General features: G+C 40.4%; 1 protein-coding gene across 1 annotated transcript in view; it reads right to left on the reverse strand.

Annotated features, from left to right (window-relative positions):
* Nucleotides 1-1,576: 1,576 nt before the first annotated feature.
* Nucleotides 1,577-19,478, reverse strand: part of APCDD1 (APC down-regulated 1) — a 42,146-nt gene continuing 24,244 nt past the window's right edge. The window contains exons 4-5 of the mRNA XM_025215971.1: nucleotides 11,281-11,602; nucleotides 1,577-7,480 (exon numbers count right to left, since the gene is read on the reverse strand). Coding sequence (XP_025071756.1) covers nucleotides 7,029-7,480; nucleotides 11,281-11,602 — 774 coding nt within the window. The 3' untranslated portion in view covers nucleotides 1,577-7,028. The remainder of the gene's footprint in view (nucleotides 7,481-11,280; nucleotides 11,603-19,478) is intronic.

Here is a 19,478-nt window from a genome sequence, read left to right on the forward strand (position 1 = left end):
AAGTGGAATTTCTGTCAAATCACGCAGGAGAAACTGCTGCTGACAAGAATACAAATGGATATTATGTAAGTGACATCTGCACGGTTTCAGGTAGAAGTCACTGATCATGTCTTTCGCTGGAAGTTTGGGATGACTTAATTGTGGTCCCAGGAGACTGACTGCACTGTTACTAGAGTGCTTTTGCAGAACTTTTTGGCACTGGAATGAATTTGCCTGAATAATTGCCTGTGCCAATAATGTCCTGTTACCTTGGTTACTTGATTTGCAAAAAGTCCAATATTGTGTATCTACTGAAAGGAGGGGAGGAAAAAAGAAAAATATCTAAGTACAAATGTTGATAATTTTTGGAGAGAATTATGGAAAGAAAAGCATGGCATACATGAATATTCAGCATGGTCCTTCCTGGTTGTGCCAATGGGTGGAAATTGTGTACTTTAGACAGGGGTATAGGTATAGTTTAGACCAGGCTTGTCCAACATATGGCCTGCGGGCCGGCACATGGCCATCCAAGCTGCTTTCTGAGGCCTGAGGTGCTGTGATGGGAAATGAAAGTAAACACTGTCCTTTTGTTTCGGGGGGGGCGGGGGGGGGGGGGGGTTAGGGGGGGGGGCGGGGGGGGGAGCGGTTTGATGTGATACCTTTTCCTGTGAGGTCTTTGAATATGGCTCGCCAGCCCACTGGGTGATAAGAAGTTCATGATCTGGCCCCACATTCCAAAAAGGTTGGACACCCCTGGTTTAGATGGTTAAATTTTCTGCTTGAATTCATCTGTACCCACAAAACTGTGGCTGAAAAGGAGGCTACAGTGAAACCTCTTTAGAGGTTCCCTCTATCTTTTCAGATTGCAGCTTTTTAGATTTGTCATTTTGGATACCTCAATATTTTGGTGCCCAGTCTGAGATGCTTTTAAACAGGCTTCATTTTCAGAAAATGAATACTTAGCAGTTTCTTAAAAGCCAAGCCCCTTTTAAGGCATCTCAAACTGGCTTGCAAAATCACCAATAATTTTTGAAAACTTGTGGTGAAATCCTGATGTAGCTAAATTCAATACGAAAACTGCAATGACTTCAGCAGAGCTGGGATTTCACCCCTATTCTCTATCTGCATTCTGGTATGATTTAAAATGTTCAGAACTATTCTTTAAGTAGGTTTTCCCCTGACACTTCCAATTATCAGGTATTTTTTAAAATCTTCTGCTCAAGAAAAGCATTCCTCTCTTTCTTTTTCAAGTTATAGCCCTTGGAGCAAGTGAGACAGTAATCCTGTTTTGTTCGATTATAGCTCATTTATGAAAATATTTTGTTTCAAGTGAAACCACACCCTTTGTACTGACACAGCTGTTCTGACTGCATGATTGTGTTCTCAGGCCAACATTATCATTTCTTGCTGTGTACTTCCAGCATATATTTCAGGCTTTTTTATTATTTAATTAAGCAATACTGAAGATTTTCTGTTTCAAGCACAAATGAATTTAGCAGAGCAATTTCTTCTGAATGCTAGTTGTGGTAACATGCTGCAAAAATTCTTTCTAGAAATCTGCTTCTCTGCATGGAAGCTTAGACAGAGTGATGGGGCCTAGCTGTCCAAGAGACAGTTTATTTTTATTTTACACTGGTGGAAAGGAGACGAAACACAGCCATTACAGATAAAATGTTGAGGAACTCTTAGTTCTTCATTTAGTCTTTTATTTCAATCAATATTTTAACAAGTGCTCAGACTTCCCTGGCAGTTTTATCTGGAATGTGTAGTTGGGAAGAAAAATATCTTCTATAACTTTACAAAAATAAAAAGATTTTAAAAAAATCCTGGGCTGTAAGTAAATACACTCCAACACAGCAAGGCAGACTTGAGATCTCAGATATGAACTTTTCTTTCATAAAAAGAGTGTTCTATCCCAGGGGAGCAGGCACAATTTGTAAACGGTAACATAGGCCATTGGCTTTGTTCTGACTGCCTTCCTGCCTTCTGTACCCTTTTGCACTTTGAGAGAAGTTATTTGTTTAAAACTTAATAGGTAAAAATGACTTGCACAATAGCTTCTTTGTAGCATATCCCATTTCTTTTTCATACAATGACTTCAGGGCCAGAATGCAACAATGCTGCTACAGAAGTCCCAGGCCATGCTGACAGTTGTGAAAGAAAATTGCTTTATCCCTGTTGCATCTTAAAGACATCTGAACCCACACGATACACATTAAGTTGTTTACAGGTCTTCCACTGCTAAATCAGTTACAGGTTGAGGTCTTAGCACTTAAAGCAGGCAGGCAGGCTATATACAAATGAAAAAACAGATTGGAACAATTTTATATAGCACTATAGGGTACATGCAGCTATACAGCTTCAATGAGGTTAGTTGAAATGAGAGGATCAATAACTAGTACAACTCTTCAGCTATGTATTTTGTCTAACTGACAGATGAGTGTACAGCTTATTGAGACATAGGCTGCATATTTTAATTGTTATTTTGAAGACTTGTTCATATGTTAGCCATGAAGTATTACAGACAAACAAATAGATAAGTATTAGAAAAACATCTGATATGGATGGCACAGGTAAGCATCTCTCTCTTACATTTGAAAAGGCTGGTATGGAATGGACAAAGAAACCGTACTCATAAAGTTATGTTGACACATTACAAATGAATTGGAAGAGCCTGAAATTGAATTTCAATATTGATGTTATATGAAACTGTTCCTCCAGTTATTTCTTTTAAACCATCTCTAAGATGGTAAAGAAAAAAATTCTGGACACAATTCATATACTTTGTGACATCTGCCATTAATAGAATTGAGAAAGATGTAGGCAAAGCCAAATCCTCATGCAAGGGCAGTTCAAAGCAGGCTAGAGCCTGTAGTTAATCACTTTGGGGCTAGATTCTATTCCAGCTATTAGCTGTGTAAATGGACTTAGTTGCCTCCCATCCTGCTCACATCCCTGAAAACCACTGAATGCAAAAAGTGCCTGGGTCCTCCTCTTCCTCCTCCCTGTTTTCTGAGACTCAGAATTATGAAGGGTAAGATGAGGGTGTGCTACAAAATACACTATGGATTTTCAGGGAATTGAACAGGGTGGAATATAATTTAGTGCCTAATTCATGTAGAGGCCTAAAAGATGGTACAGAACCTGACCCTTAATACATACCATCAATACCTTTTTTGTAGAAACATCTGGTAAGACCAACTGCTGCATTTCCCTAGGAACGTTTTAACTACCGTGTATCCTATAAGGGTAGCAGCCCCTTACGAGCAATGTTGCCCCAGGACACCAACATTATCACTACAACTGGGCATTGAATGTGTTAGATTATCATTTGGAAAGGATTGAATGTTTTCTTTCTTGACCTTCCATGTTTTCAAAATAATTTTGATGCCCAACTAGTTTAAAGTGAGACTGGTAAGTGTTCAAGAACCGAGAGATTTTGCATGTGATAGTGAACTGTAGATCAGTGCTTCTTTAAATTTTCCACTGAACATCACATTGGAACAGTATTTTGATACAGGCCACAATCCTTCATTACACTGAAAGGTTATACATGCATCATGCTGGAGCTGGCTCTCTGAAACCACAGCAATTTATAACTGTTCTTGTTAGGGATGAGGAAAGAATCTTGTCTTAGGAATTCTAAATAATAATACAATAAAAATCTAGGCATATATTAAAAAACTAGTGCAATCCCAGAGTTTAGCGTTTTAAATTGAAGTAATGAAATGGTAAGAGAACTGATTCTAATCTCTTCCTGGAATAAATTGGGAGTAATTCCAATTTAAAAAGTTATGCTAATCTACAACTTGGAAAACTGGTGAGAGTGTGAACAGGTTCGGTCCTTCACTGCCATACATTTGCATTTTCACAGACCTGCATTTTGCGTATTGGCTTAAGCTTCTATACCACCAAGGAGAGCATACAAACACCAGCAGGCTCTCTATACCTGAAGAAGGGTGTTTGTGCCTGAAAGCTGGTAAGGAATAATTTTTCCAACTATTTAGTTGGTCTAATAAAAGATATCACATTTACCCAAAGAATCTTGTTTGACAGGTTCAGTCCTGACTTTTGAGGACATGTGACTCTTCTGTGGTACTCTGTGTTCTGCTCCCATTGGCAGCATTTGCCACAACGAAGCTACATACAGGCAGGTCGTCTGCATGAACGACAACCCAGACCTCCCCAACCATAGAGATTTAAAAAACCTCCTAGCTCACTGCTTGGTCTCCTGGAAACCTTTGTGGACACGTCTACAAGCCCTCAGGGCATGACAGTGCAGCAGCTTGGAGGAAAGCATGGAATGAAACCACCGTTCAGAATAAACATCCACTTTCCAACCCAACAATAAAGCCTCCTGGTTTTGGCCTTCTGTGAAAAACATGGAAGGCTCTAAATTGGATCCGAACTGGGCACGCCTGCTGCAGTCACTTGATGCACAAATGGTGCATCTGGAGGTCTGCAAAATGTGACTCTGGCAATCCTGGTCAAACTATGGACCACATAACAACACTGCCCTCTATACAAATTTGAGGGTGACATTGCAGAGATGCATTCTTTTCTTAAGATCATTAGACTGGTTAACTAACCTTAAACTGAACTTATAATTGTTGTTCCAAGTCAGTCATACAAAAGAAGAAGAAGACTAGCAGCATGACTCAGTCCTGAGACCTCATCTGAAACTATGCTTCCAATATTTCCCTATCAACAGCTGACCTGGCATACTCTCTCCAAGTGCATTTGAATGTGGGGAGGGAAACCCATTTGAGTGAATGCTGACAAGGCCAGAAACTATTCCCATGGTTTTGCTGTGAGATGATGAAGTGGAAACCAACTCTTGCCATCACACCGGGAGGGTCTGGCACTGGATGACTACAAGCTGATGATCCAGTCCCTCAGATTGCTGAGCTTATACTAATGGGTTTTCCATGATTTTTCGTTCCATCTGTGGAAAAAAGGGCAAGCTAACTTTATAGGGAGGAAAATCCATATTTTTTTCACCCATACATAACTCAAACCAGGGACATGAATTTTGTTTGCACTTCATCAGAAAGTTCATCTTAAAGACTAAGACTAGCCTGGAAAGCTCAGGCTAAAAAGAGGCAAAGGTTTATGACGCATATGAAAATGGAGTTCATCTGAGTGTAAGTGTGTTGCAGTTGGAATAGCACTTGCATTGCTTCTGATAGTTTAAAACAGTGCCCTATGGAAAGTTTAGTATACCATGTAGTATGGAGTCTTACCTTGTATACCATGTAGTATGGAGACCTTACAGTCTCATTACCCTTAATCTAATATTTGTTGTAATAATTTAAAAAGTCAGAGCACTTCCAGGTATCATATTGTACAACTTATTTTTAGTAGAAATCCACAATTTCATCAGGCGCTTCTGCCTTGACACTGAGAGAGTCATGATATGGCCCAAGCCTGGTGACTCCTTTCTCCTTTTACTCAGCTCTTGTTCCCAGGAATTACATCTTATATTGGTAAAAGGGATATTACAAATGCTATGGGGCATTATCATGAGTCCAACTTGCTTCTTTCACATAGAAGTTCCAGGCAAGTCAGTTGAGCGTTGGTTGTGGATTTGTGGACTGCTCTGCAGTCAAGGAGTTTGTTCTTCCTAATGTTTGGAGTACAATAGTACTGTGTTATTCCTAGGAGTTGATACTACATGGTAGCATGGCTAACCTAGGAGCTCCTCTGCTTGCTCACCTGTGTCTTATCTTTAAAGCCTCCATTAGAGGTTAGATGATGTAAAGCAGGGTGTACCTAAGAATACACCTAGCACTGTTTCATGCCATATTCCAAGTGAAATGGCACTCTAGAGGGGTACTCCTCATTGTGCCTGTCTTCTCTTTCCAGCCATGTTTTCCCAGACTCAGTGAGCTCCTGATGTGTAAGGACGTGGGGATGGGTGGGGAGGAGCTGCCACCTTTGTGCAGCCCCACTCATGTAACGTAGTATGTCTCTTCCAATTGTCAGCTGTTTCTGTGCTGTCTAAGCTGAGAGGACATGGGCATCATTTGGCCCACTGGGTATTTCCTGCTAAAATCCTTTCTTTACTTCCTACCTACCACCACTTAAAAATTCTTAAAGATTCCTTCTTCTAAACAAGGTTTCTAGGAAGCATTATGCTCCCAGTGCCTTTCCATATTTTGTCCACACCTAACAACAATTCAAGGTCAAAACAATGCATAGAGAGGATATGAGGTCTACTGAGTATGAGCACACAGCAGATCATCTTAGCATTAATGTACTGGCAATTTATAAGCTATATCTGTCTGACTGAACAAATATTTCCTCAATCTGGCTTTTAACAAGGGTTGACTGTAACTACTTTGTAGATACAAAGGAAGGCATATAAATTATTATAAATCTATTGTAGTTGTGTGAGAAAATACTAAAACTTTGGTTGTTTTTACAAGTTAAAAATCAATGTAAATATAGTGTTAATTATCTTAAGTGTTTTTAATTAGGGGGATTTTTGATTTGGCACTTTGGAATGGAGAACAGTTTATATTTTTCTTGTTTATAACCTGTAAGATTATGTTTAGATAAATCCTTGTGAGGTTTTTTTTCCCTCTCCTATATACATATCTACATCAGACTCCTAAAGCAGGAAGCCATTATCACAACATTAACACTGTACAGAGTGATTCCTGATGAGACACTGAGTGTTGGGAGAAGGGGAAGAACTACAACAGCAAAACTGCAGACAACTGAAGTAGGATTGTAGAGTTCACCCCAGCAGTTAAAGAAAGAAAGAAAAAAATAAAGAAAAGAAAACCCCCACCAAAGTCTGCAGTCCTAAAGTGCAATTACTTGTGTGCAGTCATGTCAGGGATCAAACTGGATGAAGTTCAAAGTAGAAACATCAAACAAGTGCTGTTCATGATTCAAGGAGGGGGAAAAAACAAGGAAAAGAACAACAGTTCTCAGGCATTCAAGTGCATCAAGAAAATAAATGTCCTCTTCTTTCTAAAAAGAAAAACCCTCAGTCATAAGGAATCTTGGCTTTGTAGTCATGAAAAATAATTTTTTTGCTTCTAGCTAAGAATGTTCCAATGTGACACAGTATAAATAAACAGCGTCAGTGTAAGGACGAATACACTGGTATCCTTTTCAGTTGTCCCACTGCTGTACTGGCCTACTTTATTCTTCTCTGGTGACTCTTCAGATCTTGGCACCGATGAAGCACACTGAATTAATGGCATCTGATAAGAAGTAGCTCTCTTTTCTGGTCTGTCTGGACTAGATCCATCGCTAGGTCTCTGGCCATTATATAATAAGTATCGACCCCTGGCATCCTGCTCCATTTTGAAGATTTCATACTCTGTGTGAGGTAGACGGATCCCCAAGGCAACACAGCCATTTGTGTGAGTAACATCCTGTTGGACTCCAACTTGCCATGATCCCTGTGCTCCACACTCATTCCCGTTAAAGACATTCAGTAAAGAGGCGGTAGCTATATCCATGGGTGTGACCTTCATGTGATTAACTGTAAGTGGAGAAAAAGAAGCAGTTATCTCCCGAGGGACAAAACAAAAGCAAAAACAAGTCCTATTATGTAACAGCACTGACTTCAGAAGCTCAATAATGTGCTTTCTTCTCCTGCCATTTCTGTATCTGATTCAGTGGCCAGACAGAGGTCTGTGGGATGTCCTTCTACACATTTCAATAGGCTTTGGATCAGGCCTTTTTATCGGTATTAATCAGAAGTAAGCTCTCATGAAGTCACTAAGTTATGTGGCAACAGAGGCATAGAAGGACAGCTCTGTGCCTGGGGCAACCATAGTGCATGGGGCAGAACCAGCTGCTGTGTGCAACGTGATCAGTTGCTGCTGTGGCTATAGCTATTTTTCTGCCCTACCAGCTCCCTGTTAGTTATGCTACTGCATGGCAATAAAACAGAAGTGAGTAAGAAGAGGGCTGTTCCTTTAAATGATTTAAGACTGATTTTTAATTTTACCATTGTGAATTATGGCAACACTAATGTTGAGTTTTGTTTCCTTTCATCTCTGTATCAAATTCTGTACTGCATGTGCAGCCAGCAAATCCACTGCTGTTGGTTCATTTCTTGCATGTAGTTGGCCATCAAAAAGATTGATGTCCTCCTATCTGTCAGAGATTAAACAGGCTAGTTTTCTAAATCCCAGACAATCCTCTACAGATAAAACCTGGTTGGTTTAGATGGGAAGATAGATGGCAGAGGATACAATAAAACTTCACTCATATTTTATTTAAGACTTAGTCCATGAACAGAGCTATTTATAAAGTACTTTTATCTTCCTTTTAAGATAAACTACCCGAAAAAGCTTATGACATCACATTCTAAATGGAAACCTGAAACCTTAAATAGTGCAACAGTCTCACCATCTTCATAATTTCCATACTTTTATCTGCTTTTTTAAGGACTGAAAAATAGAGGAATATTGCATGTCCAAACAATAACTGCAATTAATAATGTCAGGTAAGAATGTCTCACAACTTTCTCCTATTCTAGCTAGCCTGACATACATTTAAATTGTATTTAAGTCATCAACCCAGCTGCACCAGAAAAGCCTGAATGAATGGCCCTAGGGGAATTTAAATGAAATTTACCCTAACTTTGGATTTGGACCAATATGTACACACACACACACACACACATGTGCATGCACATACACATGCACGCACGCGCAACATACATGTCTCAGGGTTTTCAGTGAATCAACACTAACAAACTTTACCAACAAACAAATAAAACAAAACAAGCAAAAACATTTTTTGAGATTTTCTAACTATGCTGGTCTTTGGCTTGTTTCACATGTTGTTTCCTTGGTACTGTTCAAAGTTCATTTGAGTAAATTGACAGAACTACATTACTAGAGCTGATTTTTCAAACCTTCAGCTGCAGGTTAAACAATGTGTTATAAATGAGCACCTTGGATGAAAACATGGTCCTGTTAAACTTAATGAGGCCAAGATTTCATTCCGGATATTCAGAAGTAAGTGACTGTGGCACCATGTGGCAAAGAGGCAGAAAGGCTAACAGGCAAGGACCCCGTTGGCTCATTTGAAAATTCCAGTCTAATGTATTATCCACTGCAGTCAGGTTCTTTCCTAAAAGAGTCACAGAGGGGAGTCTTACACTTCTCAAATGTACTTTCAGGGTATAGTGCCTGGGGCTTTGAATCCTTCCAGATCTCAGCCTAAACAGGCAAGGTCCTAATGAGTGCTCAGTGATTCCTTTGGTTAGCGAGGGTCCCCCCTTTTGGCAGGCATGCCACGAGATAAGTACCCCTCTACTCCTTGGGTGCCACCCCAATCCCCTTCACTTGCCTGATCTGTTGCTCTGTTCCCTGCCTTATCCTCCCTGCCCATTCTATTGCTCTGCTTTCTGCTCCTGTGTTTTCTGCTTCCTCCCCAGTCTGCAGTATGATGCACAGAGGCTGCCCATACCACCTGTGTTGCAGGTTGGCCAAACCTGCCTTAGGTAATGTTGTCAGAGTTTTAAACAAAGCCTTGGCATGATGCTGGAGAACACCATGTGGAGGAGGTCATCTTCCAGATAAGCTGTTAAAGCTGCTTATGTCTTGTTGATAAAAACTTTGTAATATTCTTAGAAAGAGTAGGGGGTTTTATTAGGACTGCAGGCTATCTTGGGGGTAGGTGCAAAGGGTAGGTGATATTCAAGGGCACCCTTTGGCACTACCCTTTAGCAAGGAAAGACAGTTACAGGGAAATGTATTGCTTTCCTTGTTATAATTCTTTGAATGACACCAAACTTTGGGGTAAAGCATCCACACCTGAGGGATAGGCTGGTGATCCAAGCCGACCTAGACAGGCTTAGAAAATGGGCGGATGAAAACCTGATGCCGTTCAACACTGAAAAATGCAAGGTACTCGACCTTGGGAGGAAAAGCCTGCAGCATGCTTACAGGCTCAGCAGTGCTACACTTGCTAGCACCATGGCTGAAAGGGACTTGGTGGTCATGATTGACCACAAGATGAATATGAGCGAGCCACCAATGCAATGTTGTGTCTGGTAAAGCGAGCAAAACTCTGGCTTGCATCCATAGATGCTTCTCAAGTAAATGCAAGGATGTCATCCTCCCGCTATACTCAGCTGGAGTACTGCATCCAATTCTGGGCTCCACAATTCAGAAAGGATGTGGAGAAGCTTGACAGAGTCCAGAGAACAGCCATGCATATGATCAGAGGGCAAGAGAACAGGCCCTATTATAAGAGGCTGAGAGCCATGGGACTCTTCAGCCTGGAAAAGTGCAGGCTCAGGTGCGACCTGGTGGCTGCCTATAAATATATAAGGGGTGTACATCAGGATCTGGGGGAACACCTGTTCACCAGAACACCCCAAGGGATGACAAGGTCAATCGGTCACAAACTCCTCCAAGACCGTTTCAGGCTGGATATAAGGAAGAACTACTTTACTATTTGAGCCCTCAAGGCCTGGAACAGACTGCCTCCAAAGGTGGTGCAGGCACCTACTCTAGACTCCTTTAAGAAACATATGGACCTTTATCTTGCTGGGATCCTTTGACCCCAGCTGACTTCCTGCCCCTGGGGTAGGGGGCTGGACTTGATGATCCGAGGTCCCTTCCAGCCCTAATGTCTATGAAATAAATTTTATAATGCATTTCTTTGAGGGAAAAGGGAGGATGTATGGATCTGGAGAATATTAATAGCCTCCCTGTGAGAGAGGTACATGCGGACTGGGGAGAGACAGTAAGGGAATGGAGAGCGGACTCCCTTGGGTGCGAGGCAGGAGAGTGTGAGTGGGTGCAGATGGGAGGGGGTGTGGGAAAAAATATTTTATGGAGTAAGTGAATGGTGGATGGGAAGCAAGGCTGGGTTGGCAGGAGGATCCTCTCCTAAGTGAGGCAGGGGAGTTTGAGGGGGTGAGGAGAGGGTGGATTGCTTTGAATTTGGGGGTAATTTGGGGGAGTGTTTGTTTTGTAACACTTTTATTTTAATACTTTATACTGGTTTTGAGATATTTTGTAACCTGGCCTGAACTTTTTTTGAGAGAAGGGCTGTACATAAAGCTAACAGATAGATACTATTAGGTCACTTAGTGACCTAAACTGTTGCATACATTATTTAAAGTTTCTGTCTTCTGTCTCAGAGGTAACTGAATGGTGGGAGATATGATCCTTCTGTAGTTTGCATGTCTATTTGTTGGGGAAGTCCACGACGCTGTATGACTGTCACACCATTGCAGTAACAGCTTTCACAGCCTTATGGACAAATGGCCTTCTGATGAGTTACTGAGTAAAATGGCCTGTTAGGGGCACATACCTTTGAACACAAACTCTGTTCCACCCATGACTTTGGACGAGTGCACTCCTCTGCTGTAGCGGCCCTTGGCATAGATAGTGAAGGTGGGGTGTTTGCAGATAGGGTCAGAGTAGTGATAGTAGTGACCTTCCCAGGTGTTGTTGTTGTCATGGAAGATGAAGTGTCTGGTGAGAAAGAGGACCTCAGGGCGCACCTCACAGCGCTGGCTCACCCATTCTCCATGCAGTCCGATTGTCAAATCAGCTTTTGGGGGTAAGATAGGAGGATGGTGCTCATCTGACCGGTAGATGATTCTACATGCAATACATGTATGATCATGATTCTGAAAGACAGAGGAAACACTGTTAGCTGTTAGTTAGTCATTCTCCTTACTAAAGGCCACACTGCTTGTTTTGTACTGAGGTAAAATCAGTTTAGTCTTTAAGCATTTAAACACATGGGTATATTTAGGCTATGTTTTACTGCAGGTTGTCTACTTCAAAGTAGTTACTTGAAATATGGCACATTTGACATCAAGTACCTAATACACATGATGAAGACATATCCTCTCCTGGACCTACCTTAAATGAATATTTTATTTTGGGTATTTATAATTTCTTTCACTGGGAGAGACGAAAAAACCCTTTGGCTATATCATCCTGGCTGGTGGGCTGTCTCAGCCAGGTAGATGCCTTCAAAGTCTTTTCTTTCTTTCATTCCAAAGAGCACATAGGTTCAGCTCAGCTTTTATATTTACCACCTCTTTTGAATCACTAACTGTGGCTGCCAGGGTATGTTCACCCATCCTTCTAAGCTTTCACTGGTTGAGCTGTCAGGAAAATAATTATCTACTGCTGTTTACATTTCTTTAGCTAAGCTGAATTTTAATGTAAAATATCAAAGAAGCTGTGTTCATTTCCAGCTGTATCCAGTTAAAGGGTTGTTGTCAATTTTCTTCTTAATGACATGATCTCAATTCTCTGACTTAAATGGTGGTGCAGAGATGTCATTTACAAAGGAGTTGTTTAAGTGTAATTTAGACAGTTTTGGGGCTCTGTCTAAGATAGGACAGCCTTTCAGCTGCCTATGAGTTGCAGCACTCTCTGGAATCTCCACAGCTCTATACAAAGAGGGTCCTGCAAAGATAGCTGTCCAGCCATCTCAGTTTTTGTACTGAAGAATTGCCCCCCAGCCAGATTCAGGACTTTTTGAGCTCCTTTTCTTTGTTTGCTCTGGCCCTTGAACCTAGCATAAATGGAATGAGAAACTCATTCCTGAGGTTCAGCAAGGTTCAGTATGCTATCTGAGGTCTTCCACAGAAACTAAAATGAGTGGTGGCCTCAGTTCTGTTTTTGATGGGGGAAGTGCTGACATAGTACCAAACTATTATTTATAGTGTCTGTTGCATTTTACTGTAGTTTTTTTGGTTGGCCAGTAACTAAAATAATATAGAGAATCAGCTTTCCTTTCATGTCAAGTTCAAGGTCCCTGTCTTGGAGGAATTTTATATCCAAGGTTCCCAGTTTTCTAATGTTAGAATTGAAAGCTATAAAAACTTTTCTGTAGCTTCTAGTACTACTTGGTTTTGATTTCACAAAAGATTTTGCCTTTTTGGCAGGAGGGTACAGTTCAGCTATTTTACATTAAGATTATATTTTATGTTTCTGCTTCATGAGAGGCTACAGCTCTAGACTTTGCTTTGCTAAGCAAATTTTGAACCATAGTTTATTGATGGGTAAAGTCTTATACTGCCAACTTCTTTTGTTTAACGTCATTTATGTCAATCAGTTAGACTGAAAAGAGTAGCTGTAGCTCTGTGAGACAAAAGTAGTGTTCTGCATTTACAAGTGCCTGTTCTGTTTGCTGTACAACACTTGTTTATGTATAAAATCTCTGAATTTGTAGTAGACTCACTAAAAATCAGTGCTGGAAAGGACCTCAAGAGGTCACCTAGTCCAACAGCTGGACAGCAGCAATATCAGTAGCTGCTGAGGTGTAGAGAATACTGTGCTCTGAAGTTTACACTGGATTGTAAAAGGCTTATAGTTGGGGGGAAAGATACAGAACAAAGAGATGGTCTTGCACCTTTGTTTCCTCACATTATATAAACCAGTGATTCTCAACCAGGGTGCCACAGCATGCTGGGGTGCTGCCTGTTATTTTGCTACAAGGTGTGAGGAGATAAGTGAGGTGTGAGGAGACAAGCAGATAAGATAAGAAGATTAACACAGGCTCAGTCTTGTCTCTGCCTGGCTGCTCCCCCACCACTCTACCTAGCCTCTCTGCAAGGCGGTAAACACTGTAATATATAAACTAGTTTTTGAACCTGGCTGCACTCAATTCACAAAAGTTATGTGGGGTGCCTCAAGTCCAAAAAAGTTTGAGAACCACTGATATAAACATTTTCATGTTCAAACCATGGTAGTACACAGAGTAGCAAGGTTTACATTGGGTCCTTCAATTCTCTGTTCACGATGTGTATCTTATGTGACCAATTAACAGGAAATGCATTTAGATTTCTCCATTCTACACTTGTACCCTTCATGTCTGATGACACAATAGCTTCACAAAATTACCTTATGGTACATACAACACATTTGTAATACATTAAAGTAAGTAATTTATTTGCCTTCACTTACAATAATGGATAGGCATTAAAGATGGAGTCAGTGGAAGGTCTATCATTGATTTTTGCTGGAGTATTGAGAAGAGTCTATTTTAAGTATCTTTCACAGAATAATAGTATGTTTACCCAGTAACTACACATTGATTCCCTTTTAATTTATTTTGTTTTATTATGTGTTTAAAGGAGACTCTGTTTATTCTTTGCTGAGATGGTGCCATGATTAAGGTACCTTCCTATTTGTTTCAGAGACAGGAATTTGACTCTTGCTTTGCCTTTGTGGCAACGGTTGTCCCCAACTGTACATAAATACTTGGTCATTCAGGCTGAGACACTAAAGGCCATACTAGCTACATCTGTTGGCTATACAAACTGGTGTGTCTTACCTATGTTAGCTCTGTATGTTGATTGACTTAGCTGGGCCTTTGATTGTGATTTGATTGGTCATTTCTGCTGTGCAGCTGTGTTACTATAATAACCATTACAGTGACACTACATTAAAGGGTCAAATTCTGGAATAGGGTACAAATATATCCCAGTGTAAATGTTAGTGCTACAGTATTGTAAATACAGAGAAAGTACTATTGAGTAATTTAATTTAAATAAATGGAATTAGACTAGATCTATGCAATTTGCAAGAGAGCAGAACCTGGCCCTAGGTAGACAGAGAGAATGACAATGTAAAAGGTACAGTTAGCATGAGGACATATAACTGTAACATTTTCTGAGACTTTAGGTTCTTGATTGGAAGTGGTTGGATGGTCCAATAGTTAGGATGCCAGGACTTCCAAACTCATGAAATGCAGTTGAATTTCTTTACTAGAGATCTCCCATGGAAGAATTAATTTCTCTGTACCTCAGTCCCTCCTCTGTGAAACAGGATGATAGTTCTTTCTTAGGATACAGAGGTGGGCTAAGGATAAGTACAATAAAAAATGTGTGGCATTTAGATATTATGGTAATAGCATCTATGGAGGTGTCTGAAGTAGACAGAAATTGCATTGGTTTTGTAGATATGGATGTTTTTATATACACACACACACACACACACACACACACACACACACACACACGCACAAAGGTTAATATATACATAAAGGCTGGTTTAATAAAAGATGTTACCTCTGTCTATGAGCCCTGATATGTTAATATATAAAACATTTATACACAGCCTTGCTTTTGGAAAAAATCTTAAATTAAAATATTAAAATTAAAATATGATGAAACATTTGTTTCCTTCTTCCTCTACCATAAAACTCCCAGGCTTGCTTGGAATTTACAAAGCATCTCTATTTAATCTCCAGTTCTTTTCTGTGAATATATATCTTTTACATAAAATTATGTATAAAATTAATTAGAGCTTGGGAAAGGTGCTGGATTGACAGCTTGGGGACTCTCACGCTACACCTCTTGGGAGTGCCCTGAAGCTTGTCACACGCCCTATTCCTAGTGTGCCCCTGCCATGAATAGGAAGCCAGCAGTTGCTGTGTTCATTCATTCCTGGGTTCCACTGCTGAAACTGCAGACAAGGCTGTCAAGTAAGATGTTGGGCATGTTAATGAATGTTCAAATTTAATGCAAAATTTTAAGATTTCTTTTTTTACTACTGCAATATTTCTGCACACAGGAAGAATGGCACACGATCAACTGTGGTAAAACAGTCATAAGTTAGTACTCCATGTGAGAAATCCATGTACATACAATACACTTTTGTTAGTGTGTCTTCTCTTAACTGTTTAAGGAATAGTACATTCTACTTTAAAACACTAATCCTGTGCATAGTTATGAGTAATCTCATTGATTTCAAGAATGTATTTATTCACTCAAATAAAATAAAGCAGGTGACAAGTACTTGTAATACTGGAGTTTTACAAAGGAAAAGATGACATTACATAGGTAAACACTATGCAGGAACTTACTCTGCTGAGTTTGAGTGGTCTTGTTAGGTTGGGACCAGTGATCCCTTTGCCTGTGTGCAATGGGTCTGAATTTTGGAAGAAAAATTTTAGTTTACCATTGCTCTTGCTGGGGGGGGAGGTGTTGTAGCCGTATTGGTCTAAGGACATAGGCAGACAAGGTTCTTTGGGTAAATCTGATATCTTTTATTGGACCCACTAAAATTGGTCCAACTAAAAGATATTGGATTTCCCAAAGAACCTTGTCTGCCATTGTTCTTAGTCATTTTCTGCTCCCTATGGGATTTTTGTATTTATGATCTCCCTGACCCCTGATTAAATGGACAATAAAAGGTTTGACGTGTTTGTTTTATGGGAGTGATTTTTTTAGCTCTTTCTACCAGGAATAATGGAGTATAATGTAGTTGTGATATTTGTTTCAACCAGTTTTCTAGGAAAGATGCTAGGTGGCATAACTCTTCTCTAACCTTCGCCAAATCCTTGTTAGATGCAGAAGCAATGCAATCTACCCTCAAAATGCATTATTTCAAGCTGTGATAATTATAAGTATACTTCTGGGTTTCTATCTAATTGACACGGGAAGAGAGATGTTGCCATACTAGATCTCCCCTAGCGCCCCCCGGGATAACAAGGAATAACAGCTACAAGTTGTTGGAGAATAGGTTTAGATTAAACATCCATAAGAACTACTTCACAGTTAGGGCGGCTAGGATCTGGAACCAACTTCTAATGGAAGTGGTGCTGGCTCCTACCCTGGGGGGTCTTTAAGAAGCGGCTTGATGCCTACATGGCTGTGGTCATTTGAGCCCAGTTTTCCTCCTGCCTAGGCAGGGGGTTGGACTTGAAGATCTACAAGGTCCCTTCCAACCCTACTTCTATGATTTTATGATCAAACCTATGGACATCTAGGACTGTGGTCAGCTGAGAATCTTTAGAGGAAGGTGCAAAAAATGCTTTAGTGGACAGTAATATGTAAGTTCCTTATAGAGGACTTTTTTCCGTAACCCTGCCAGAAGTGGGTTAGGCCCTGAAGCAGAAGGAGGTTTTATTTATTCTGACTTTTAAATCTCCTGTGATATAATAGGGATGATTCTTATTCTCAGATAAAGAGAATAAGAATCATCCCTATTATATGTAAAGCTTCTTTGAACAGTAGTAAGATCTGGGAGGAACAAGCTAGGGATCCAAGGCTCTTTATTTACCATAATTTTTCTTTCACCACTATCTGATCTTTGAGTATTACTGCTGAACTCCTTGGCCCATGTCCTGAGCTAATATGCATCTCTTTTAACTTCAGTTGAATTAAACTCATTTGCTCCAGCATAAGATCTGAAAAAATGTCTAGCATATCTGCCTTTTAGTTGAAGATCTACTGAATATATTGCTGCTTTGTGATTCAAGTCCTTGTCTCCAACCTTATATAACCCTTTTGACTTCAATATGCAGTGACTGAAATTTATATTTGAGAAAGTAATGAGCTTTTTAATATGAAATATGTACTTTATATAATCTACAACATTCTTAATATTATTCTTGTCCAATACATTTAGTTTTATTATAAAATGAAAAGATCTAATTACAGAGTAAATCATGTTTTAAGGTTGGCCATTTTTTCCAGTGTTGTTTTCAATTCTGAAGCCTTCCTTTTCCAGGCAAGCTGTGTTTGGCTCTGTTGTGGTGGCTAAAGCCATACAAATCATTCCCTTTGCATTTGTCTTGAGCAAGGGCTATTTTCTGAACACAGGCATTCAAAGAGAACATGGCACAGAGGCAGAAAGCATTTGACTGCTGCTATTCTGTGAGCACAATTAAAGGAATCTCTAATAAAAATCTCATTTGAGCATGATATAAGCTAAGAAAAAGAGCTGTGGATAAGACAGACAGCTTTTACTTTACAAAGTTGTCCCAGCTGTGTGAACAAGTATTTCTACCAATAGAATCGATCTAGAATAAAGATCCTTGACAACAGCTGCTGCTCAGCAGAAACTTCATAAGCTTCTCAAGGAATCTTTCATGAGGACCACTCCTTATTCTGATAGAGAGAAGGGACGTTCTACTGTAGCTGCATAAAGATGATTTACTGATTGCCTAACTCTTCCCCATCCATGGTGGTGGCTTTGAGTCAGAATAGGAAGTCAGTCACTGGATTCCAGTGAACTAAGATAAGGCTGGATAACTGACAGATCAGTTTCCGAGCTCAGGAAGAAAGGAGATCAGTGATCTGAATATTTCTACTAAAATCCTCTTCTGGTCCTTTCTGCTGCTACTTCCACTGAGATTGCAATAAGTCAGCAAGTCCTTTATGTCACCTGGGGAGTCGCTACTTAAACAGCAAAAATATGGGGGATTCTCTGATATCTTGATGATTGGGAATTTGGAAACGTACTCTTCCAGGACATCATCTTTTTCTTCCAAATTTTATGGCTGCCTAAGGCCTGTTATTCTCTGAGCTGCTCCTGGCGGCTTCCCCAGTTCCATGGCTACAGAAACTCCATTGGGCAAATCCTACATCTCTGAGTGATGGTAAAATATTTATTGAGAGTAATGTGTATGAAGGGATCTTTCTGAAGGCTTTTCCTGGTCTTGATTGTATATCTTAATTCTTTAATTTTGTGGCTGCAAAATAAATTCTTGGCATACAAGCTCTTTTCAGGGAATTGGCATCCATTTTCCTTATAATAGAGCAGTACCTTGGATTCTAGTAGAATTCAACAGCTCTTTTTGACTTCTTTATATTCATTAGCTAACTTGTTTTTTCATCTGCAGCAGAAGTGTAACTGGTTAGTTCTGTGCCCTGGGTGGTGGCAGTGCACAGGAAAGGGGAAGAAAAAAAATAAGGCTAGCCCCTGCCCTTTCCATAAAGAAGAGGGAGACTACCTTTTCTCTCTTGCATCAGAGAGTAGGATACAGATCCATAGCTTGAAGTTGCAGCAGAGTAGGTTTAGACTGGATATCAGGAAAAACTTAATCACTGTTAGAAGTGAGGCACCAGAATAGACTGCCTAGGGAAGTTTTGGGCTCTCCGTCACTGGAGGGGTTCAAGCAGAGGTTGGACAGCCACTGGCCAGGGGTAACAGGCGTAGCTATGTTTGTGTTCTACCATGGGTGTTTCCTGTACTTCTGGCCTTTGCTGGTTGTCACATGGAGCTGGGAGGAAATTCTTCCCCCTTCCCCAAGCCCTTTCTGCTACATGTCGGGGTTTGTTTCATTTTTTTAAGCCTTCCTCAAAGTCATTGGATGTTGACTGTAGCCAAGGCTAGGGATTTTTGCCTGGGGTGTGCCAATGCTCCTGCTGGGATATAAAGCTGGAGGTCTTGCCCCTCTGCTCAGGATTAGACCGATCGCTATATTTGGAGTCAGGATGGGATTTTACCCCATGGTCAGATTTATATTGATTGTGGGATTTTTTGCCTTCTTCTGTACCAAGGGGTGTGGACTGGAATCTCTTGAACATATTTTAACAACCTTTTACAAAAGCAGGACGTTGGCTGCTGTGGCCTTCCTGCTTTATCTATTGCAGGTTAGGGTGTTAGGTCTTGTGTTGTGTAAGGTTGACAGTAGTTTTATTAAGAGGTTAGATTATGGATTTGTGTGGGATGGTTTGGATAGGAATGATCCTGCCTCGGGCAGGGAGTTGGACTAGATGACCTCTGGAGGTCCCTTCCAGCTCTACTTCTCCG

The sequence above is a fragment of the Alligator sinensis genome, unplaced genomic scaffold (genome assembly GCF_000455745.1).
Source record: "Alligator sinensis unplaced genomic scaffold, ASM45574v1 scaffold1201_1, whole genome shotgun sequence".
In the NCBI taxonomy this organism is placed as follows: domain Eukaryota; kingdom Metazoa; phylum Chordata; order Crocodylia; family Alligatoridae; genus Alligator; species Alligator sinensis.